This window comes from Netta rufina (genome assembly GCF_964035555.1).
Source record: "Netta rufina genome assembly, chromosome: Z".
Classification (NCBI taxonomy): Eukaryota; Metazoa; Chordata; class Aves; order Anseriformes; family Anatidae; genus Netta; species Netta rufina.
In genome coordinates, this window is record NC_140126.1 from 69040692 (window position 1) to 69066365 (window position 25674).

The 25674-nt window shown below is 41.0% G+C and overlaps 1 protein-coding gene across 1 annotated transcript in view; it reads right to left on the bottom strand.

Annotated features, from left to right (window-relative positions):
• ECPAS (Ecm29 proteasome adaptor and scaffold) overlaps positions 1-23312 on the bottom strand; it is a gene marked incomplete at its 5' end in the record, with an annotated part of 51151 nt that extends 27839 nt beyond the window's left edge. Inside the window, 19 exons of the mRNA XM_084305593.1 lie at positions 165-299; positions 2112-2203; positions 2739-2967; positions 3714-3794; positions 5789-5912; positions 7060-7163; positions 8376-8498; positions 8609-8675; positions 9231-9280; positions 10422-10500; positions 10783-10868; positions 11003-11122; positions 11379-11460; positions 13599-13738; positions 14287-14455; positions 18076-18228; positions 18876-18994; positions 21106-21222; positions 23307-23312. Coding sequence (XP_084161719.1) covers positions 165-299; positions 2112-2203; positions 2739-2967; positions 3714-3794; positions 5789-5912; positions 7060-7163; positions 8376-8498; positions 8609-8675; positions 9231-9280; positions 10422-10500; positions 10783-10868; positions 11003-11122; positions 11379-11460; positions 13599-13738; positions 14287-14455; positions 18076-18228; positions 18876-18994; positions 21106-21222; positions 23307-23312 — 2076 coding nt within the window. The remainder of the gene's footprint in view (positions 1-164; positions 300-2111; positions 2204-2738; positions 2968-3713; positions 3795-5788; positions 5913-7059; positions 7164-8375; positions 8499-8608; positions 8676-9230; positions 9281-10421; positions 10501-10782; positions 10869-11002; positions 11123-11378; positions 11461-13598; positions 13739-14286; positions 14456-18075; positions 18229-18875; positions 18995-21105; positions 21223-23306) is intronic.
• Positions 23313-25674: the final 2362 nt, after the last annotated feature.

Genomic DNA, 25674 nt, shown 5'->3' on the forward strand with positions numbered 1-25674 from the left:
TACATCAAAAATCCCTTCCAACCACCCAACTAGAAACCAGCCAGTTAATTTTACACTCAGATTAAGGCTAATACATCCTGGAAACACTGAGAGAGGTTCAGATTTCCCACCAGCTACATGACACTAAAAAGCCCAGCAGGAAGCAGACAAAGGAAGGTAGTTACATGATTGTCTTTTGTCATCTTGATCAGCTGCTCCACAGAGGCCCTAAGCTCATTTCCAGACATTGTAGACAGCACTACAGAATAAAACAGGGCAGCAAGCTCACGCATTTCTTCTTTGTTCGTGTTCATCAGGCTCTGTGGGAGTTGTTAATAAGAAACAATAACTTCTCAAACAGTCTGTTCATACAGAGGTCCAAACTTACAGCCACAATCATCATGCAGCAGCACAAATAGTATTTCATTCTTTAAACTGAGAGTACTATCACCTAGTAAGAACCAAAGCATTAAATTGAGCAAAGCATTCATTACATGCTTAACTTTTAGCAAGAAGATTACCACTAGCCACAGGAGGGCTAATCACCAGCTCTCAGTTAAACATGTTGACAGAACGCTTTGCTGAATTTTGTTTTCAAAGAAAAGCTTCCACATTTCACATCTATGTGGAGCTTAGAAACCCTGTGGAACTGCGAAGACGCCATTTTTTCCCAAGCTACCATAAGCTTCCATTTCCTTTCTATTAATCAAAGGGGAAAAAAAAAAAAAAAAAAAGAAGCCTGTAGAGGTTAAACCACTTAAATGCAATGACAACCGAAAAGAAAAAACAAGTGTTCAGGAAATCACAGCCCTCAGTACAAATCTACCCATTTCATACTGGAGATATTTTATTATTTAAATTGCCAGAAAGTTGAATTTTGGAAGCCTCAGGCCATTTGTTAAGATATAATCTTACCTCTGCCATTAATTTGAGGTATAATGCAACACACTCACGTCCAGAATTCATACACTAAGCTTTAAATTACTTGGGTTATCAGAAATAATACAAAAATGAGCCAAGTGAAAAAGCAAAATAGGAGACCTGTCAAGCTCTTGAAATACAACTCTAATTTCAACTCTAAACTTGTATCAGATCATGTTACTGACTTCTAACAAGCCCTTGGAACCATTCCTTCCACTTGGCAAAGTGAAATCACACAAAAGATGATTTATAACTGGAAACTAGGTAGTATCAATTACCATCCCTAGAAGCTTGCTAATGGATATAAGACCAAAGAAAATGAAGGGTTTCCTGCAAATGAGGAGTGATACTGGAAAAGATTTTTTTTAATTTTTATTTTTTGGTTTTGGTTTGTTTTTAAGTCTTAAGCTCTTCTCTGAAGCTCATGCTTGCACTTGAAAAGAGACGCATTAAATTGCAGGTATCAGCAGGAGAAATTATTATAATACATTCTAATTTTATTTTGTATTTTTTTTTTTTTAGGTTGACCAAGTACTTTTTGCTGACAGATTCCCCAAATAGAAGCAAAGGCAATCCGTAAGAGTGTAGTAAAGCCTGATTAAACTGAATCATTAAAAGAAAAGTTCCAAAGAAACTTTCCAAGAACAGAGTCTAAACAAAGATGAATTCCCTTTGGTTTATTGCCCACCAGGCTCCTGTTTATCAGCTTTTTGTATGGGGCTAATAAAAAAGAACAACAAAAAAATTCCTTAAGAAGTGCTCTGATACAATAAGGAACCTAATTCATCTCATTTTCTGAGAGGACTGTCACAGCTTCCAACTGGAATATACCTATTTATAACCCATTTCTTCAAAAATTTCCAGATTTTTTTTTTCCAGTTTTCTTTTGCTGTTTTAACAGATCTTCCAGTCAAGACAAAAATTGACTATTCCAAGAGGATTAATGACATAGATTACCTGGAACACATAGGTCGATGAACAAAATCACTAACATCAAAGAAGCTAAAAAATACTTCTTTCTACCCTGTTCCATGTAACACCTCATCAGGTGTTGACTGTACATAGAAACACCAGATTTTGAAGTAAGTGCATATTTCACATCATAGGAAAATGCCAAATTTTGCTCATGCTAAGCCTCCTCTACCCCCAACCCCAAAACATAAAGGAGAGAGGGAAAAGAAAAAAAGTTAAGAAAAAGGTTTTCAACATACCTTTATCCAATCCATTTTGTCTACAAATCTGGTGGCTAGCTTTTCTGGATACACTGAAACAACTTCCAGAAGACAATACATGACTGGCAAACCTGAACAGTTATTAAAAAAAACAGGTTATTAAGAATAGCAGTATTTAAGACCATCAAACAATCAGTAAGAAAAAGAAATAAGAAATACCAGCCATTTCAATGTATCCATATGCAATTTGCCAGGGATACCAAATAATACATAAAAGTAGGTTATTCTATTTCTTTGAGATATTAGGTAAACTCACAGCAGCAAGCAATTTGGGTAACAATTTTTTCTAAAGGTTTTCAAGCACTTCAAGACTACACTTATCACAGGTATGTGGTTATGAGCATGACAAAGACAACATTCACTGTTGAGGAAACCGCTGTAGACAATGGCTTCACAATTTTAACAATGTCAACTGATGCTGCAATTTTACTGCCCCACTTCCTCTAACCTATGCAGCAGCATAGAAGAGAACAAGTTTACGCTGAGGACTATACTGTCTGTGTTGCAACTGTGTGATTGCTGAAGCCAAGTTCAAAGTACTGGGGGTGTGGCAACTCATTTCTAATAAATGACTTCGTAAAGATGCTGTTCCACACAGTTTCTTACCTCCAACACCAGCTAACAGCTGCTGAAGAAGGCCAATATATATCTGTACAGGGTTGGTTTCTACACTTTTTGAAGAAGAGGAGGAAGAGAAAGATATGTGGTTGCCAGACATGAGGTTTCTAATGTAACGCCCAATGGCTGGGGCATGATCTTGCATATCTGCCAAGCTCTGTGAGGTTGGTACCACGCCTGCACTGTGAGCAAGACACATCCGCAGGTAAAGAACAATCTAAGAAGAGAAGAGAAAAACATAGGATTCTTGTGAATATAACAGCACTTGGGAAACCATAGAGGAGAAAGAAATACAACATATTCCTTGCTCTTTTTAACATAATCAAAACAAGACAGTTCCTTCTTCAATCAACTCAGGACAGAAAAGTCAGCAGCAACAAAGTGCAAGAAAATTTAAGATCAGTTCCTGCAATATGCTTGTGTAAGCAGACAATCCTACAGTGCCTGAATCACATTCAAAAGATTAAATCTTAAACACCGTTTTGGTTTATCATAAGCTGATGCAATCTGCTTGCAGGCTGTTCAGCCTGTACTCTGTACCAACCTGGCATGCATCCAATGCAACCCAATGCATTACCAACACAGATCTTGCATCACATCTGAATTTCTGTCTCCAGCTCAATGAAGCCAGGGCATCTGCTATGAAAAGAACAGCCTCAAGGAGCATAATGGAGCTTATGTAGAAGATTGCCAGTTCCTTCCTTTAAGAAGGTTTTGCATTAGGTCTGCTTCAGAAAGCACTGGAGCAGCCCTACTAGTATCACCCCTCCTAAACCTTTGTGCAAATTCTCTTCAGACTTCTTTTTAAGGACAGAGGAATAATGTGAGGAGAGTTAATCCCAGTATCTGTTTATACAAGGAATTCTGGAATGTGCTGTGACTTACCATAACTGTTAGCTTCTTACATTGTCCTTTAAATAAATAATGGTAAACACATCGAAGGAAGTGAATACAGACAATTACCTCTCCAAATGTGGCAGGATTGAAAGGCAAGGCTGCAGTCCCAGTCATATATTTAGCTGGAGTTTTCATTCGGTGAGAGGCCTAAACAAGAGAGTATATTAAGAGCAGGATGTTCAGATCCATGAACAGCAGAGATGTTGGAAAGGTCAGTGAAATTTTGCTGTGTTTATCCTCCACTTAGCAACTGAAAATGTGCAGCAGAATAAAAAAGGCACAGTGCATTTGATAAGGAGTCCTAAAGCATATTTTGGGTCCATCAGCTTGTCCTCCCTCTCTGAAATCAGAAAGTGGAAATTCTGAATTCATGAGAGAGAGCTGCAGGGCAGGCTGGTGGAGGGACAACATCCTTCCCCTCCCCGAGGCAAAATAGAAAGTGCTTTAGAATTCAAAACCAAAATACCTCAAACTTCCAAACTCAGAGGCTCGCAAACTGCCAGGCAGCCAGGAGCCGTGAAGACTGCAGCTCTAGCAGGGGAGGCTTCAGAGAAACTAGGCTTCCCCAGTACTGGGAAGCGAGCACCTTGTGCAGCACCAACCAGGACCAGAAGGTCTTTAAGACCCTGCTACCTGCTTAGTAGAAGGCTGGTGCAGCAAGCAAGCAACTCATTTGCATGAAAACGTTCACTTTGACAAGGAAGAATATTCCAGCAGAAAAACACCCAAAACCAGAAGGCTTCCAGCAATATCTACTACCAATGCTCCAGAAAGGCATGTCAGTATGTTCTAGTCAATATGCACTTCGGTGGAAGGGCTGGATTCAGTAAGGAAGCTTTGCACATGAGTTAGTCATATTTAAGTCAACAGATCCTCATCTCTTAATGTGCTCAGATCTTTTGTTGCACTGGAACCTCAGTGACATCCAGAGCCACCAGTGAAAGCATGCCTTAGTGAACCAGAAGATGACTTCCTTGAGGAGTGGGTTCCTTTCCACACTCAGCAGATCATGCCCTACTCTTTAAAATAAACTTTCTTTTAAAGGAAGAGAAGGATGGTAACTCATGCAGGAAAGCCATTTTGTGCCTTGGCCTGTTGTGCCAAGCTATGCATACTCACTGAGTGCCATTACAAAACTCAAACAAATTTAAAAATATTACCTACGTAGTGACAGGCATTTGTTAGTAGTAAAACTCAGCCTTGGTTTCTTAATTTTTTATGTCTATATGAACAACCAGTAGCATGGATAAAAACAAGTTTTTCCTAAAGCTTCACATACTTCAAACACCAGCAAAGTATAGCATTTCACAAGAAATATCTCATCTGTAGGAGTTTTGCAGTCACAGATCTCTTGCAAAACCAGACAAACTGATATTATACTTCTTAGATTTGTAAAAAAGACAACAAATCAAAGGAAAAAGGAAGTGACACTTCATATCATCTTTATAGCTTGCAAGTCTGATATAGCTACTATACACAGAAGTGTGTAATGCAGACTAGATTTTTAACACTTCTCCAGGAAAACTCAGTGTAAATAGGATAAACTCACTGGTATTGGTTTTGTTACATCATTCCACTAGACTCATGAAAGGTCATGAAAGGTTACTTACATGGCCATTATTTTTACTGATTGCAAAGAAGATGAACAACCAAGCCTCTAAGGGAACAAACCAGACTTCTTCGTTTGTTCCAGTATCTTCATTTCTCATCCCAGAACCCTTTTTCTATTTTATGCACAGTATTATTTTTCTCTGGCCTAACCAGAGAGTAACCTTCTTATCCCTGCCAAGATCATTTGTCAAACATACTGGATTGTCAGCCCTGAACACTGGCTTCCCTGTGTCACACATCTTCCGCACAAACAGCATCACTGCAAAATAATCCCTTTTTTAAAGGATAAACTCTAGTGATCCATGTCACTTAACACTTGGATCTCTTGTGATTATTGCCAGCAGAAATTTAACTGTAAGTGCTAACCTTGGCAGTGTGGTTCTTCTGATACTATGTGTGGTCTTCCCTCTGGTCTTAGCTAACTCTACTCCTTAAAGGAGGTGAAAGAAATGGAGACTGGGATGGGAAGACCACCCTTACTACACATGTAAGCATCAGTGTTGTCATTTACTGGGACAGAAGCACTGTACCTTGTCTTGAATATAATGGACCATTTCAGGAAAGGAAGGCATCTGCTTCCCAGAACTCTCCTTTTCATTTTTACCAGGAAATGTTCTCAGCACCCGCTGTGCTTCTCCGTGTACCTCCTCCCGCCTTGAAGGAGAAAAGACAAGAAAGACATTATTTGCACAGAACAAATAGTCTCTAATGAGCAATGAGATCTTAGGAAACTGGCTAAGAGCAAACTGTTTTAAAATGAGAAGTGGCTTTCTGTAAGGAAGAAAAAAAGTCAAACACTTATTGGGACTTCCAATGATTTGTTTATTATACAGAGGCAGGAAGAAAAGGGTAGTGATGAGTGGGCCCAACAAAGCAGTCTGGACCAGCCCATTTCTGCTCATTTTATATCCTGGTAGAGTTCACTACCACTTTCTGGTTTCCACATCCTTTTTTCCAATTCACCTCATCACTTCCTACCTACAAGCTTCAGCTAACACCTACCAGGTTTATTGCTCCCTACCTACCTGAACATCAACTCCTAAAACAATGCTGACACTGCTATGACAAAGCAGTCTGTCTGTTTAACCTTCCTTTGTTATACAACAGCTATGCACATCAAAAACTGAGCAATTAAATAAGTTGGAAAAAAAAAAACAACTCACAAGTGGCAAGAACAGATAACTGTGAATGAAATGATTACTCAAATTTAATGAGTCACCTGCTTCTCAGCAGCAAACGGCAACTTTCACACAGGCACAGTCCTGACTCTTTGCAAGCCAAGCTAAAAACAGACTGCAACAGTTTGCCAGGAGAAAAGAATTTCTAGCCACTGTAAAGGTGGCCAGATTCACTGCAATGCATTTTACTTTGCAATTGGTCATTAGCACAGAATTGCAGAATGGTTTGGGTTGGAAAAGACCTTAAAGCCCATCTAATTCCAACCCCCTGCCATGGGCAGGGACACCTCCCACTAGACCAGGTTGCTCAATATCCCATCCAGCCTGGCCTTAAACAATGCAGTTCAGTGGAAACTAGAAAAAGAATCCAAGCCAAAAGTGGTGTAAGACATATTAACAGCTGTCCACAGGTCTACCAACATTGCTAATACGGAAAGGCCAACTTCCAAATTACTATACTTGATTTTCATTTATTTTTTTAGGGATATACATCTGTGTGCATCTATATGCACAAATACATATTCCATCCAAATATATATATTGGATCTTGTAAATACATATTTGGGTTTACATATATTTGGATGAAAATAATTTAAAAGGAAAAAAAACAAAAAAAAACTTACGGGTCTCCTGCAGCTAACAGCAGTAAGTATCTGGAAGGGATATGATCTGGAGGAAATACTGTGCTAGCGAATTTCACAGCCACTTGACGTACTTGAACTTCAGGCTTAAAGAAAACAGACACAAACATACAGCTGAGTTTTACATGAACATTCTAGTAACCTTCACTCATCAGTCATCTGTTTTGTCCTTCTGTACCAGCATAACTCATAGAGTTTGTACATTTTGAGACACTGTTTTTGCTAACTCTTCAAAGGGCAGGAAATGGTGAAAAGAAAAGGTAGCTTCTCATATATACCCAACTGGAGAATTAAATGCTAAATTAAATACATGCACAATCTGGAGAATTAGAAATTGGAGTTATCACTAATTCTTACACATCTGAACTGTTCCACTAAAGCAGCTTTGAAATTAAGAATGACATACATGAAACAAAACTGTGCTTAGGAGCAGCACAACCAGAAATATTAACTCAGGGAGGTCATTCTCTCTGGCGGCTTCAGTTAGTCTTAAAATGGTATTGCCTGGAGTCCTAGATCACTAGAGCACACAGGCAGGAGTCATCACCATGAAAATAGTCTCTTACACAGCTATTAGTGCAGCCACCAGAAATACCAGTACCTCTGCAGTAACCCTACGTACCCATGCAAACATGTAGAACACAAAAGCCTCCCATTCTGAAAACCAAGGCCCAGACCTCTGGGGAATCCTGAACAAAAGTGAGATACTCAGTAAATCCTGGTTTCTTCTGGATTAGTGTCCCAAGGCTGAGCTCCTGGGCAGGCTCTCAGGTGCCTTATTTATTGTAGAAATCATAAAACCACTGGTATCGCTACTTCTCAGTTAGTGATCCTTTCTACCAAATTACTGCTTTCTTAAAGCACTTCAGATGGGGCTGTACCTGAAGTACCTACTTCTCAAGTTTCCTTAGGATAAGACTATGGGAGATACACAGCACAACTGTAGAAAATTTGTTTCTTTGTGAAATAAAACACAAACAAAAAAACTGCATTATCATCTTTTCTCCAGTCACTGCACCATATTAAAAATATTTCATCTGAGTACACATCCCCTTCTCCCAGGTAATGTCTAACAGCAGTAAGAGAGAGATATGGTCCAAAAGAATACAATAATAAGTGCCAAGGAAGAGAAGATTGAAGAGCTCTTGGAATCACAGAATATCCCAAGTTGCAAGGGACCCATAAGGAACGAGTCCAACTCCTGACACCACACACACTCCCCAAAAACTCACACCATATGACTAAGAGCACAGTCCATCTTCTTTTAAGATACCTAATTTTGACTTCAGTGAAAATACCTTTATCAGATAAGAAGCTACAAGAGCTTCCATCAGGGTACGCTGGGCTCCTTCCAAGTTACTGTATGCTCCAACCATCATAGACAAAGCCTCCTGAATGGCAAGCCTTGTATCAGCATCTTCCTGTTGTACAAAAGTAAGAGTTTTCTGTCACTTTAAAGTGCACAGTGACAAGTACTAAGCAAAGCCAGTGCAAAATATTAATGATTTCCCAAAACCCCATCAGCACCCACCTTACATAAAGCTTCAAAAAACTGCTGTACCAACGCTATATCCTTGGTAAAGAGCTGAGGCATTCGGCTGAAACAAGATAGTTTTGTTCATGAACATTTTTTTATTTTTTTTAATTGTGATGTTTCACTTTTCATTGGTTTTCCCCTCACCTCACATTTTAACTGTCAAACAAAAAGAGCCAACACAGAAAGTCTGCTCTATCTTATCTGTTTCCACCACATAGCAGAACACCCCTCAACACAGTTTGGAGACTAAGATATTCTCAGGACAAGAAATTAGATCACCAGCAAACCACTGAACATACCACTTGTCTAGCTACGTGCCCTCTAACCTTTACTGAACATCTCTTAAATTTATGCTTCTGGCAATCCACAAAGTGGAACCATTTTTTAAATTTTATGCATAATTCAAGACCTGTCATTAATCACTGCTAGCAAAGCTATTAGCCGAATGAATAGTTCATTTTACATCCCCAGAGATGTTACAAGAATGCTTATCTCTGCACTGTACACCCCATTGCAAAACTCGCAGGAGATGCAAGGTTTGCTGCTGATAAAAGCAAACAGATTACTCTGGAAAAAACTATTCAATGACCCGTTACTTAAATGGCGTTTCTGTTACCTGGAGAGTTTTCCAACTGCTGAATAAGCCATTGACAGCAATTTTGAATCCTTAAATGATAAAACAAATATAATTCAGCAAAAACAGGACTATATAAAAACTTATCTATCTGTTATAATTAAACATTCATTTTACATCTTGTCTCCAAAGTGCTCAAATAGGCTTTCATGGACAAAGAATCCTGGAACATAACCATACCCCAGAATAAAAGCATCAGATAGGAACAGAGGGTGCATGCTTTTCCAAAAGAATCAGAAAATTACAAGCAGTGACAAAATGTAAGTCTCCCTTCTGGTCTCAATTAAATTATATGTTATTTACAGGGGAGCAGCTAAGAAGATTTGGCAAATGTAAAAAGCAGTAGCTAAGTGAGACAGAGACATTTCACTGACCCTGAGTACCACCTTTATAAAAAGGAAGCTGTTTGTGCAATGGATCTGGCAAATGACCAATGACACATCTGAATATGGACTGACTCCCTCCTGAACACTTCTTTTTCATGCCTTTCACAATACCAGAGGAGGCTCACACCTCCAAGCTCCAGCTCGGGCCAAAAGGTCACATCTAGTGGTTCAAATGTACCAGCAAAAGGACCAAAGATGCACAAGAGAAGGTCTGCAAAATCAGCTCTGCGTAAGATATGCGAGGGAATATCTTGGGGAATCCGCCTTCTGAAATTGCACTGGAAGGATCAAATACTCTCTGGGCCAGACTGGCATTTGCAATTCTGTTTTTTTTTTTTTAACACCCTTTCCATAGCAATACTGTCACTGGATAACAGGAAGGAACATGTTACCAGCAGTTCAATGTTGTATGTGTCTAGCACAAAGGGGTGCATGCATGGAGCTGAGGCCTCTGTGCACTCCAAAGTAACGAGGAATAGCAGGCGGATGCTACTCTTGCTTCACTCTTTAGGTTACCAGTGGTATTATTTCCTGAGACTTTGCAGCTACTGACCAAGCACTTAACCAGACCTGTTATACACACAGAATATATTTTCTGTGTAACAGCCTTTTAAAACACTGTTTTCTTCTCTTCCAAAAAAAAAAAATCTTAGAAAATATCCTTGGACAGTCACCTCAGCAAACTGCAGGTAAAGAGATTTATCAGTTCCCATCATAAACACACTTGTCTTTTCCTTGTTTTATGTGAAAAATTACAGTTCTTTATGCAAAGAACCTTTCAGCTTACCTCTTTGTATTCATTGATCAGCTTTGTAAGTCCATTCAGTAGCATTGGGCCTAACGGCTTTATTTTACTTTCTGGGCAACTGGAATTAGAAACACCAACAAAGAGCACTTAATGCTTCCATCCCTTAAAAATATACTCCGTCAGTATCACTTCTCTTTTCATCTTTGCTAAACTGAGAAACTACAGCTTAACACGTGCAAGTACAAGCACAACCCCCCTCCCCAGTTATTTTCAAGATTAAGGGAGAAAAACTACCTTCTGGCAGTTATAGTAGTATTTTTTGTCCTTAGTTCACTTAGATACTGCGTAAATAAGGTGGCTTGTATCCACTAAAACACTGTGCTCACTCTTGATTACTTACATGATACAAATATGATGCACAAACTGCAAGGACAGACTTCTCAGTTTTGCATTTGTGTTTGCACCAAAGAGTCCATCGTAAACCACCTGGCAAAACAGAATAAAGAGCAGATCAGAGAGTGTCTGGCCTCACATTCAGAGGTTCTCTAATTCCCCTTCTTTTTCAAGCGCCATCGTGACCAAACTCATTAGGAAGTGCAGTTTAGGAATGTATGTGTTACCTGAATGTTAGCTGGGAATGTTTCTGCAGCTTGCCTGGATCGCAGAAGATGAGGAACAATCTTTAATTTAACACGGGTGCTGACTGACTCTCGTTTCATTTCTGGTTTCAGAACAGATCCCTGTCAGAAAGAGAGTTAAGACAATGCAGTGCATCTTTGCAAAGCAGTACTAACTTTACTAAATTACGTTTTGCAAAACAGAATGCACTGGGACAGAGAGAAAAAATACTCAATGGCAAAAGTGTTCACTGAAAGCAGAGATTAAAGGAAGTGATAGATTTAAGAAATATATTTGCCTAGATCAACAAACAGATAAGGCAACTCAAAATACAGTTTCAAAAATTACACATGTATGCAAGTCAGAAAGTAATCTTACCTCCTTGGTTTTCAATGGTATATCCCCAAGATACACTTTATACATTTTGTTGATGATAGCAGGATTGTTCCAGTCAATTAAGCTAAAGAAAAACACACACTGATCACCAACCCATTATGATTCTGACCTTTGGTTACTTTTTGAAACATACATATTTTACAGCATTTTGCATCTTATTCATACTCTTACTTAAGTATTATTAGATCTGATTTGACTTCTAATCACTACTCCCACAACCACATGTTATCAGGAGGAATGTGCAGTGATTACAGATCTCACCTACACACTGCAACAATTTTATTCCAAATAACTCATGAGAAATCTACACACTCACTGCTCTCCCACCAAAACAAGACAAACTATCGCGGACTACTGACTGAAAACAGAATGGCTGTTTTTGAACAAATGTCTCCATATTCTTCAACTGCAGTGCTTTGGTATTTCACTGGAGAATAGGATATTTATACTTCTAGGACTATTTCATTTTGGTCTCTCAGACAAACCTGTCTACACACGATAGCCACTGCCATAGAATCACAGAATGGTTTGGGTTGGAAAGGACCTCAATGCCCACCCAGTTCCAACCCCCTGCCACGGGCAGGGACACTTCCCACTGGACCAGATTGTCCAAAGCCCCATCCGGCCTGGCCTTGAACACCTCCAGGGATGGGGCAACCACAGCTTCTCTGGGCAGCTTGTGCCAGGGCCTCACCTCCCTCTGAGTGAAGAATTTCTTCCCTGTATCAAATCTAAACCTACGCTGTTTCAGTTTAAAGCCATTGACAATTTTCCTATCACTAAGTTCCCTCTCTATCTTTCCTGTAGGCACCACTAAAGTACAGAAAGTCTGCAATGACATCTCCCTGGTGCCTCCTCTCTCCCTTGAGGGAGAATCACCTGCCTTGAACTGCTGGCCATGCTTCTTTTCCTGCAGCCCAGGACACCACTGGCTTTCTGGGCTGCAAGCATGCACTGCTAGCTCACGTTCAGTTTTTCATCCACCATGAATCTACCAGTGGAAGTCTATTTAGGGACAAAAATTAAGACTAAATCCATTGTACATGCAGAACAAAACAGCTAGCAATTCAGAACACTGTCCTTTCAAACCTCATGGTGTCTGAATCTCAGGATTGAGCCTTTTCACTGAATGTCTCAAATTATTTGATGCCAACTATTGGAGAGACTGTTTTGAACACACAGACATACAAAAAACGTGGAATACAAAAATGTAAGCATGCATGTTTCAAAGAACTGGGGGGATACAGAACCATCTCATTCTTTCATTAAAGAAACTGATTTCACAAAAGTGACCTTTTAAGTACAATGTATTTCTTATAAAAGACATTTAACATTTTGCATTAACGTGCATTTTGTCCAAACATGTATTTTGCTCTCCAAGTCCAGAACACCAAAACAAAGGGAAAGATGAGACCAGCAGTAAAGGACAAACTGCCTTCCTTCACCAGACTGTGCTCACTTGGTAGAACCACCCCTTCCGCCACAATTGAGACACGTGAAGAGACTTGAATGGAGAAGGTTTCACATTACATATCTGACTCCAAGTTAACTAGCCCTGGACTTCTAGTAATACAGAAGCCACCCACATATTCCACGGACAGGCCTATCTCCTAATCTTCTAACGTGAGCCAACAAACTTCACGTGGTCAATGACTCAGCAAACAGTACTCTAACAGCAATTACTCTGGCTTCATAAAGAGTTAAAGAGAGAATATTATCGTTAGATCATGAAAACTGGGCTGCAGACAAGCAAAAAGCTTTTATAATGCAGACACCAGCAGCTGCCAAGCTTTCTAGACTACGGTCCGCCTCACAATTACGCTGCCTTTACTTCCTAGCTAAATTAAATGAAAGTATGTATTTTCAATTCTGTGATTGTATGATTCTGAGTTGCTTGCTGTGAATCACACAGCAAGGCTTTATATATCCACACCAGACAATGTGGAAATTGAAAAGCAACAAAATGGCTCAAAAGCAATAGCAAAGATGACTGCAAATGGTTACAATTTCAGCTCCAGAGCCTGGTGATTTTTCCAGCTGTGAGGCTACAAGCACTGTTCCAAAACCCAGCCCCGTGGCAGATACGTGAGGGGCTGTATCAGGCTTCCCTTCACAGCACAGTCTCTCTGGAGCACTACGTGAGCAGCAGTGAGCATCGTTAGAAACACTAGCATCATCTTTTCTCAAAACCCAAATTTGTACCTTTGTTTGCTCTTCAGTTCAAGGTCAGCTGCAGTGGCAACACTGTGCCTTGTGTCACTGGAGGCTACAACCAGGTGCACAACAGCTTCAAGTTCTGGCACCTGCTCCGCTTCGATGAACTTCACTATCCCCAGCTTGCACTATTCAACAATGTGGAAAGTAAAGGCAGTATTACTGACAAGAAAGCGTGTGTTAAAATAACCACAGCAGCTCAACTGTCTGAAACACTGGCTTTTGCTTGCTAAGCTGAAGCTCGTTTGTTCTCCCCACCTCTTTACCAGCCTCCTCTTGTCTCCTTTTGAAGCAGCCACTTGCAGCAGAGTACTGGCATACTGACCAGGAATACTCCGCTGCTTCTTGGCTGCAAGGGGCAGTCTCACCAACACTGGATAGTTTTGCAGCCTTGCTATCTCCTGGAGGAAGATGCAAGAGGTGGCTGCGGATGTGTCTGCTTCCTACCCAGCTCAGAGAGCTGCCAGCAGGGTGAGGGAGGCACCTCTCACCCCCACCTCACTGTCGGGAATTTCTTTGAGGAATCGTGCCCAAGTCCTCCAAGGCATTCCCTCAGGCAGCTAAAGTCCTGGCCAGAATGAGCTGCACATTTTCCCTCTAGCCTTCCCTCCCTCTGTTTGCAGCCATCCTTGCTACCACCCCCAGTCCCCTGAGATCAGCCCATCAGTGCAAATACCTGCTCCAGCAGCTCTGGTGTCCATGGGCTATCCCCAATTACCCTCTTGGCTGCATAAAAGCTCATCCCCGGAGGTGGCTGAGGGATTCCTGGACCTCCCACGGTACTTGACGAAGAGCCCTGTGCTGTGGGCATGTTTTGCCGACTCTGAGATTCATTCAGTACGTACCTAAACAGATGGAAATTGAGTTTCATTAGAGGCTTTACCACTCCACACTGCCAGTTGGACTGTATGTTGTAATACACAAAACCTGTATACTTCAATTAATCCCATGACTCTGACATAAGACAGAGTTTTATTCATTTGAGACTCAGCTACCAGTTACCCCAGCATATTCCACAAGAGCTGTAGCTGTCTCACTGTAGCTGTTTGGAAAAAAAAAAAAAAAAGCAACTGCAAAACCCCTTGGTTAAGAAAAGGAAGGATCCACTGGTGTTTCTGAAAAGAGTTATCTCATATTACAAACCAAAAAGACAGTTCTCTGCTATATTAGAACTCAATACATAGCTAACACTAGACGTGACAAGGTTATATTAAAAGCTTTAGCAACATTTGTATGATTTCTATGAAAGACTTCAAGCCTAATACGGGAAATAGTGAACCATATTCAACACAAAGCGTCAGGAAGCAATCCCTGATGTCAAAAAATAAACAAAAACAAAAATATCTTGAAAACAGCAGTTTCAGTGCTGGGCAGGGAAAGAAAACAAAACAATAAAGATTAAATTTACAGTCTTTTTGTAGGCTGGCAAGTCTAGCCACCCTGAGTGTACATATGTACCCTCCAAAAGCTACTCTACCTCGCCCTGTATGTTTGGAAGCTCACCCAGTGCAACAAGGGATCATAATTTTAGAAGAGACAAACCTACCTGGACTTCTGTAAGGCCTTTGACACTGTCTTGCATGACATCCTGATCTCCAAATTGGAGGGATATGGACTCGAAGGGTGAAGCATTCAACGAATAAAGAATTGGAAGGATGGCCGCACCCAGAGAGCGGTGGTCAATGGCTCTGTCTTGTGGCTGGTGACAAGCAGTGTCCCTCAGGGGTCTGTCTTGGGACCAGTACTGTTTAGTATCTTTTTACTCTTTAATACCTTTTGTGGGAGACAGAGGGATTTGGCCAACCTCTTTTCAGTGGTTTGTGGGGACAGGACAAGGGGCAATGGCCACAAGATGGAGCCCAGGCAGTTCCGCACCAACATGCCAAAGAACCTCTTCACGGGGAGGGTGACGGAGCACTGGGACAGGCTGCCCAGGGAGTTGTGGAGTCTCCTTCTCTGGAGATATTCGAGGCCCATCTGGACGCCTCCCTGGGCAGCCTGCTCTAAGGAACCTGCTTTGGCAGGGGGTTGGACCCGATGATTTCTCCAGGTCCCTTCCAACCCCTACAGTTCTGTGATCTTTATAAACAACATAGACAGAAGAATCAGGTGCACCCTCAGCAAGTTTGCAGGTGACACCAGAAGGAAGGGATGCCATCCAGGGGGACCTGGACAGGCTGGAGAAGTGGGCCCATGTGAACCTAATGAGGTTCAACAAGTCCCACTGCCAGGGGCTGCACCTGGGCCGGGGCAATGCCAGCCATGAGCACAGACTGGGAGAAGAGCTCCTGGAGAGCAGCCCTGCAGGGAAGGGCTTGGGGGCTCTGGTGGACAAAAGGCTCGACACGAGCCAGCAGTGGGTGCCTGCAGCCAGAAGGCCGACTGCGTCCTGGGCTGCACCAACAGAGGGGTGGGCAGCAGGGGAAGGAGGGAGGGGATTGTGCCCCTCTGCTCTGCCCTGGGGAGGCCCCACCTGGAGTGCTGCGTCCTCCTCTGGGGCCCCCAGCACCAGAAGGGTGTGGGGCTGCTGGGGCAGGCCCAGAGGAGGGCCATGAGGATGATCAGAGGGCTGGAGCTCCTCTCCTGTGAAGAAGGGCTGAGAGAGCTGGGGGTGTTCAGCCTACAGAAAAGAAGTCTCTGGGGTGTCCTCACTGCAGCCTTTCAATACCTAAAGGGAGCTTATAAAAAAGATGGAGACCAGCTTCTCGCTCAGGCAGATAACAAATGGAAAGCGGGGTTTAAACTAAGAGAAAGGAGATTTGGATTACATGTTAGGAGGAAATTCTTCAGTCAGAGGATGCTGAGGCACTGCAAAGGCTGCCCAGAGAAGCTGTGGATGCCCCATCCCTGGAGGTGCTCAAGGTCAGCCTGGATGGCGTCCTGAGAAAACTGATCTAGTGCGTGGCATCCCTGCCTGTGTTAGGGGGGTTGGAACTGGGTGATCTGTTAGGCTGATTCCAGCCCTGAGCCATTCTATGATTCTCTGAAGAACTGTTTTGCTCCAGCCAGCCATTCTCTGTTCCGCATTCAGCACACAGAGAACAAAAGGACGTAAACAGTCTCAACAATGAGAATAGCTGTTCATCCCACGTCTCCAAGATTAATGCTTGATTAGCCAAAACTTTAAACACTTACTTGATTTTGAGCTTTAAGCCCTAAAGTTAGGCTTTCTGGTTGTTTTACTGCATGCAGACTGGCAAGGCTCATTCACAACCAGGCAATGACTGAGCAAGATCTACCAGGCATAACTTCGCTATCAACAGCAATAAAGTCTCACCCCAGGGAGCAAGACTTGAAGAGAGAGTCAACCAGTGCCACAGGTGAGATGAAAACACACTCTGTGCACCTTCTGGAAAGAAAACAAAGCTAAAAAAGTACAGACCACTACTCCTTTCCCCCTGCCCTCTGGTATTTCAAAACTAGTTGTCATGCTCTGCCAGTGTACAAAAGCACATAAGGAACTGGAGTATCATTGAAATGCCAGAGGACTTCACCTCCTGAAGCTACAGCCACAGTAGCGTTGGGGTGAAGCTAGCAGCATTCACCTAGGCAGGTAATAAAATGCAACCGACAGATATGAGCTGTGAACACAGGGGTAGGTTGGGTGTTTTAAACTATAAACCACAACACCCAAATGGTAAGGACACGGCCCCCAGAACATCTGACAGGAGCACGGCTTCCAACAGAACTATGTAGAGAAACACCTGGTGCTCATTATTTTAAAAGTAATTGTTTTTCAGGTTAATCCACTTGAGTAAGGTGCTCAAAAAATCCTACTGCAATCAATGAACTATTAGAGGAAGAAATATATTCTAGTGATAAAATTATTTCTACTTTTCCTTCAAGTTTCCCAAGAAGACATTAAAAAAAATGTATAGAAAATAGATTCAGAGAAAGAACTGCTTTTAGACACCAGAAGATTCCTAACAAGCAATGATCAGTAAATTCAAGTTGCTCCGTAAATCATTCTTGCTTTCAGAAACAGCGCTCACACCAAGACAACTCCATCACAGTTAAAATACTCTTCATCCAAAGACAGATGCAAGAGAAAGGTTTGACAACTGAGAAGTACAAATATTCAGAGATTATGCTTACTTATGGCATTGGAGGGTCAAGCCTAAAATTCAACCGCACAAGTATAAGCACACATTTTGATTTGCTTTCTGTTTTACATGTTGGGTTGCTTAAAAGATAGCCCACATGTCTCATAGCTTCCCTTTGATCTCAGAAGAGGTCAAGGAGAGGACAACATTAACACCTGATTAAGTAGAAAATAGGTGTTTTGTTAAAGAATGTATTGATCCCATTCGTACAATTAGGACCCTACTATAACATGTAACTGACTGCATTTGAGGTAGGAAATAACAGCATACTTTGAATGAGCTTCCATGGGTGTGGTTTGTGATGTTTCACACATCAAGAACACAGGATTACCAGATAAGACTGGTATTTAACTTGTACTTACCCATAAGGCATAAGAAGAACATCCAACATAAAGTCCAAAAGCAGCTGTACAGTCTTTGGTTTTTCAGCAAGATTAAATGGAGAAGCTGCTGCTTTCAGTGGTTCAGCAGGGTATTTCATGTGAAAAAGGGTTGGTATTAGAAGATGCATTAGGCTGAAAAACAATTACATTTACTGCAACCATTAAAAAAACACATCTGTTTGTTCTTAACATTAAAGAGAGAAATCTTTACAAACATACCTGGTCCTTAACAGCAAAAAGTACTTAACAGAACTTTCAATGATTCACAATCCAGCAGCCTCTATTTGAGACCCAATGTACTTAGCAATGGAAGACAGAAGATAAAGCACCTACACAGACAATGTGTTTATTATACACCACTACAGACAATTTTTCCAAGAGCCTCTTTGCCTATGTACTTGATTTTTGGATAGGGAAAAACCATGTTCCCAAAGAAAACATTTTTTTACACTGATCTCAAGAACAGAAGCAAGATTTTACTGCAAGACCTTTCTGTACTATAAGATCATTTTAAAAATACCTCTATACTGTCACAGTGCTGTAGAAAAAATGAAGATATGATTTTAATGACAATTTCCAGTAACATCCTGATGGAAACATCTCAGTGTAGGTAAGCTGCAGGATCATAATTAATATTTTTCTACAAGTGCTTAGTATACAGCAGCTCACCACTCCTGTGGTGATGTTTTCACCACAGGAAAAAAAAAAATCAGGAAATGATTCAAATGATTTTACTAAATGACACAAATAGAATATACTCCAAAAATGCGTATTCATACCTATCTTGCTGTGGTTGAGGTTTCCCTTCCATTGCAGTGAGAAGAGTTGGAGCCAATTCACATTGTCTTTCCACAGGCAAACGGGGGTATCCCATCTTAACATAAATTATGGTAAAATTCTAAGGAGTAGAAAAAGCACACAGTATTAGAATAGAACGAATGAAATATATATGCTTTAAATTCTTCTTGTATGCTGTTATATAAATGGCTGTTGGAAACAAACTACGTTTTGTAAGACCAATTTTTTTAATTCCAAGGCTCACTGGATTGACAGCTTTTAAAGGGGAAGTTCAGCAAGACTTGCTGACAAAGGGTTGAAGAATAACAATGCAAAAATCCCTCTCTAGCTTCTCCTACTCACTGTCTGTTTCACCAAAAGCAGCTTTACCCAAGCCATAGCTTCAAGGAAATAAAATGCAATGTTTTCACTTACTTACATATAATAAAAAAGTAGGCGTTATTAAATAAACAGAGTCACCAACATAGCAAGTTTTCTCTGAAACGTGTAATAAAAATAAAATATTTTATATATAAAAATTAAAAATATGTTGTAATAAAAATATCACCATATTTAAAAACTGTGAATGCAATCCAAATAGAGTCTTATGACAGGACAGCAGAGCAGTACTGAGTATTAGGCTATCTTTAATTGCTAGCACATTGATTCAAATACAGCTCAGAACTGCAGAGATTATGTATTCAAATGACCTGGTTGAAATAAGTATGCAAATTTAGTAAAAAAAAAAAAAAGTATCTTTTTTTTTTTTTTTTAAGTACTACTAAGAGGTTAAAAGCTATTGAAGATGAAGAGCTGAAGACAAAAGGGACTTTTCTAGTCTTTAGTTCATTCTGATAGTTCCTCTGAACAAAGATTAATTGAGAAAAAACACATTAACAAAAGATAATTACAGCATGGTGCTGGTGATTGTGCAAGTTCTTTTTCTCTGGCTTGCCCTGACAAAATGTGAGCCCTAGTTATGATCCAGACATCATCTGCTGATCACAAGTACCACTCTGTGATCAAAATAAATACTAAGTTCAGCTTGTTAAAAGGTGGAGTAAGGAGGAGGAGGCTGGGGACGTGTACATGCAGGGAGAGGGCTGGCAGCCACAGTACACCACCACAGTCCAAAGCAGTGCAGGCCTCAGCTGTGCGCCTCCCTTGGTGGCAGTTATTTGGCAACCAAGTACAAGCTGCAATTCACAGCAGGAAAAGCTTCAGACAACGAAACAGACCTACACGGTGTTGAAGGTGGAAGAATTACGCTTCTCTGTAGATGGGACTTAGTAAAATTTTATGAAGCCCACTAATTCACTGCATAGAACAGTATGTATCACGCAGATACATCAGTGAACACAGATTTTTCATGTGTGCTGCCAAAAAGCACAGTTTATGTCACACTTGTCTTGAAACAAGATGGTTCTTCTACTGCTCTACAGAACACAGGCAGACTAGAAGCCCTCAGTCACTCCCAAAAGGAGAACTCTGGATAATCCTACTTGCTTACAGACAATCTCAGAGTACTTCTACATGACTGCAGTTTAAAAGTTGCAATATTTTTCCTTCTGTTTCTGAGGCATTACATTTTCCTTTTATACTGCATATAAATTGGTAACCAGGTAAGATGGACAAAAAGTTTCCCTCTGATTTTATTGCTTTTTCATGGTGAGAATTTGCAATAGATCTACCACAACTTAAATGAAAATTATCTTCATTAGTACAACAAAACATTTTAAAGCTATTTTTGCTTTACCTAATTAGGTGTCATTGAACGACACCTAATCTATAAAATATTTTCATCTTCTCTTGCTCAGCTAATGTCCTGACCCTAAAAACACACAAAAATGTGTTCTCGTGTTCAGAGAAATGCAGATACTTTAATCAAGATGCTGATCCTGAACATGTCAAGAAGGATTGGCAGTGGCTTGCAAAATAAGGCCTCAACAATAGGCCTTCTATAACACAAGCAGTGACATGTCATGGATTCATGAAAGATCAAGAGTGATTACCAGTATTTTAACAAAGTCAACAGAGTAGCTGTTTTATGAACATAATTTTCACCCACACCAGACTATAAAGTTTAGTTTAAAAGAATTGCTTAAAAAACATCAACCTCATTACAGAAAGACACCTGTTAAGAGAATTGACAGAAATAAAACAGGAGTTTTAAAGAATATTCTGCTTGTTACAAGTAAATTGGCAACTATTCTGATAAGAACAAATACTTACAGTGACAAAAGACACTGCAGAAGGATCTTGATATTGAACCAGCAACGTCTCTACTGGAAGCTGGATCTTTGGGCGACTTTTGATTCGCTTATTCAGATGAACGAGCAACTCCATGACCTGAGAGGAAGAAAACGAGAAATCTTGTAAGAACCACCAGTGATTTTACTACACCGGACTCCACAAGTCCCCAGTGCACTAGGAAGGTATATTGCACACAAGTTGGGATGGAGCTTCCTGATTATTTAGTCTCTGAGAAAATGGTGTGCACTATTAACTGTGCTACCTTGAAGCCAACCTGACATGTCTCAAGTCACTATCAAACACATCAAACAGCTCAAACCATGCCACAGCCAACAACACCACGAAGTAGAAATGTGAAGAGGAAGTGATTACTGAAAATGACCAGTTCTTTCTACACATTTAGCTGCTATCCTTCAAAATTCAGCCAGGCTTAGAAATTTGCGTCGCTGCTGTCTGAGATCTATCTTTTGGCTGCAGAGTAACACCAACTCACAACGCAGAACAAGAAGCAAAAACAAACACACAAAACCTATCCATATGAAAGTTATCAAATAACTACAAGAAAACTAATGTTTGGTGCTGAATAAGATAGGACTGTAATTCTTCAGTCAGGAGGAGCAGTGTCCTTTGTAAATCTTCTAAATTGGATGCTGTAACTGAATGGAGGAACTTAAGAAACTACAGTAATCTCCAGTATCTGGAGCAATGGGTTCAGAGAAATCACACAGAGCACCTGCACCTACCACATAAACCCTACCAGACTCTCATGCAAGGTGGTCCAAAAATATCAGTGGCACAAAACAGAGTCAGCTCAGCTTCAGTAAAACCAGACAGCCAGTTCCAGAAAGTCACAGATGCATGGTGACTTCAAGCAATTCAGGTCAAGGACCCAGGGGCACGCTGTCCTGAGCTGTTGATGGCTCATTACCTTAGTAAAGGCATGGTGAAAAAAGCAGCTAAATAGCTGTCACTGAAGCTGGTGATGGAAACATCAGATTGATATGCATTCTGACCTGCCTGTCATCTAAAACACCATCTTTGCACCCACTTCACAACTAGATACCAAACAAAATAATGTCCAGATATAATCCAGAGGAACTGCATGGCTGACCACAAGCAATGGGAATGAGGCCAGAGATAAGCTGACAAAGTAAAGCTGAAAGCTATCAACCTTTGATATTGATAAAAATTCCCTTTAATTTAGAGGGGAATAAAACTGTCTGCACACACTGAGAAGAAAAGAAGCATGCACATGACATTGTAAGTTTGAGGAAACTGTTCATATTGCCCTTGACACTTGTTAGAAATAATGGGTTGGATTTGGTTATGTGTGAAGGTTTAGCTCATGCCCTGCTTCTCTAGTCATTACCATGGAATCAGTGCACTGATGATCTCAACCAGCAGTACTTATCTGAGCTGAATCAAATACCTGCACTTCTGAGCACGAGTGCTTTGTATGTTTTTACGTTTGCATCATGCAGCATGCAGAGAGATACTATCCAAAATGGCACAAATATTGCCAGTGCACCAGAACTTCTTGGAGCCGAGTGAACTTGCACTGGATTAGCTGTGCGTGTGACAGACGCTGGGCAGGCAACTGCTTCAGCAAAAGACATCCTAGAGCTGAACTTAGGTCACCTGTCAAACTGTGGCTTGAAGAGGGATTAGATTACCTTTTCAGATCAAATTGGTTAGGAGGACACATGCATTGCGAGCTTATTCGCATACCTAGACTATATCCTAGACCTGAAAATGGACGAGAACAAGGAGTTCAAATTATTAAATAACACAAATAGTATTGCTATGACATTCACAAAATTAAGGACGGGGTAAAACCAAACAAAGCAATCAATGTATTAAGGCAGCAGGAGGGAAAGGAAATTTTATTTTTCCCCTTCCATTCTAACAGCGTAAGGTTGAGGAGAAAGTCAGCCTGGAGGTTCAGAGTAAACTTACAGTCTAATCAATCCATCTGCTGTATTGAACCTGACTGGGTTTGCACGGCAAGGGTTTGGCAGCAGGGGGGCTGCAGGGGTGGTCCCTGTGAGCAGAGCCCAGCAGCTGCCCCATGTCAGAGCAGAGCCAGCTGCACCCTGTGGGAAGGATGCATGCTCGAGCTGTTCCTGAACAGCAGCAGAGAAAATGTTATGGATTGACCACAACCCCTGCTGCTCACCCACCTGCATCGCCGGGGGCAGGAGTTAGATGCATTGAAACAGAAGCTGAGCCTGGGAAGAAAGTGGTGGGAGGAAGGTGTTTTTACTTTGCTTTTAGTTCTCACTATCCTGCTCTGTTATTAACTGAAAATAAATTAATAAATAATAAATTAAATTAAGGAAAGCCAGTAGATGCAATATTGTTGGATTTCAGCAAAGCTTTCAGTACTACCTCGCACAGCATCCTTCTGGACAAAACGTCCAGCACAGAGCTAGACAAGAACATAATGCAACGGGGGAACAATTAGCCGACAGACTGGGCTCAGAGGGATGTAGTAAATGGGGTTACATCAAGCTGGAGACCAGCTACCAGGGGGGCTCTGCAAGCCCCATTTTAGGGAGTTCTCTTTTATGTTTTCATAAATGACTTGGATGCAGGACTCACAAGCATACTAAATAAATTTGCAGGCAACACTAAATAAGGAGCAACCGATGCCTCCCTTAAGGGTAGCGAGGACTTGCAGCGAGACCTTGACAAACTAGAGAGCTGGGCATCACCAACTGCATGGCATCTAGCAAGAGCAAGTGCTGGATTCTGCACCTGGGGCAGGGCAACACTTGATATACATACAGACTTGCCCTGGCAGCCCAGAGTGGCTACGATTCTGTTGTGCATCATGCTAGCACTCTTCGATAATAGCAATAAATAATATTAATGCTACAAAAGTTGCAAGAGATACCTGACAGGAGACAGCAGAGTTTTGTCACTTTGCCTACAGTCAGTCACTGGGTGAACAAATTTTGTGCTTCTCTTTTCTCTACCCCATCTACTTTTTTGCCTTTCTTTTCCAATGTAAGGAGTGTTCACGTAAAAAGCCGTATTTGCCTTCCTTCCATTGCCTTAACATGATTTTGAGGCCAGGGTTGAGTAATGGGCACATTCTTTGCTGTCCACCAGGCACGATTAGAAAACTAGGTATTAGTGTTTAGAAGTCATGAGCATTTGAAAATACACCAGACTTCTTAGACACTTTCCGCCAGCTTAGTAGAAAAATAAGAGCAAGTACCAAATTGAAAAGCTTAGCTCTGACATAAGTAGCAGAAGAAGACAAGGTGCAGATTAAACAGATTTATCTGCATGTTACTCAGTGTTAGTGCTCATTAGAATTAAAAACTAAAAGTGTTTTCCCCTTCTCTCCGTATCACTGATGAAATATTTTGATGTCTATGTACAGAATCAAACAAAAAAATCAAAAACAAATACAATTTATTGTTATACTTTGAATTTATATCAGAAACAGAATACCAAGAGAGTCAACTTCCCTTCTCTGATAATGGCAAGAACAGAATCCAGGGTCATTGACTGGATTTGAGAAATACCAGAAAGCACTCATGTTCTTATGATACCATCATCATGTCATACAGATAATAATCTATAGCTTAAGTATATAAAAGGGGGGAGAGAAAACAAGTTTTATTTCATTATTCTTTCTAACACAAAAAATACCCTACATCATAAGAATGACGTGTGACTTTGAGAGACCTCTCAAAATCTAATTTTCAAAGGAGTAGTCCTCCCTCTTTCCTGAATCTCACATCGTTCCAGAGAAAAGACAATGCTTTCCAGATTATAAATGGAAAAAATAGTATCTCTATCCATGACAATGAAGTTAAAGCTAGAAGACACAAACCATTCTGTGATTCTATGAAAAATATCATTTAAAAATACCCTAAGGAATATCACTAGTTAGTTGGGTGTCTCTCTTCACAGCTTTAAGAGCACGAAAGCATGTATTCAGAAAAACCTTCCTTCTGAGTCTGAACATTTGTCCTTCAGCACCGTGGAATGGTTTTTATGTCTATGGATCCACTTTCATGCGATCACGGCTGGGACCACGTTTTGTGTAAAACCTGTGCTCCAGCTATTGGCAGGTTCTGATTTACTGCAGAGTTCAAGTGAAGGTACAACCATTTCCCTATTTCTTCAAGACAAAGAGGGGAATCTGGGTCATGCCCCCAGGGACCCCCATATCCTTCCTCCTCTCCAGCAGCTGACCAAGAATCCCCTGATCGCTCTGAGAGCCAGCTTCTCCAGTGGTCTCATCCCTAGAGACTACGGTCTCTCCGACTGCTGGCACCATGATACCTTCCTCCTGCCCCCAACACAGAGTCCCTCACCCCGAAAAAGAGCTTGAAATGGAATTTAACAAGACGACAGGACAGACTGTGCTGACCGGGTGCAGGACAAGGACAGGCAAGCATACCAACCCGTGAGTTGCTTACATGCCACTGGCCCTTTTTTTATCCATTCTTTCCCCTACTCTACCACAATTGCTTCTCCCTAAGTCACCTCGATCCACCCCTTTCACCACCTTTGGTTCCTCTAACCATC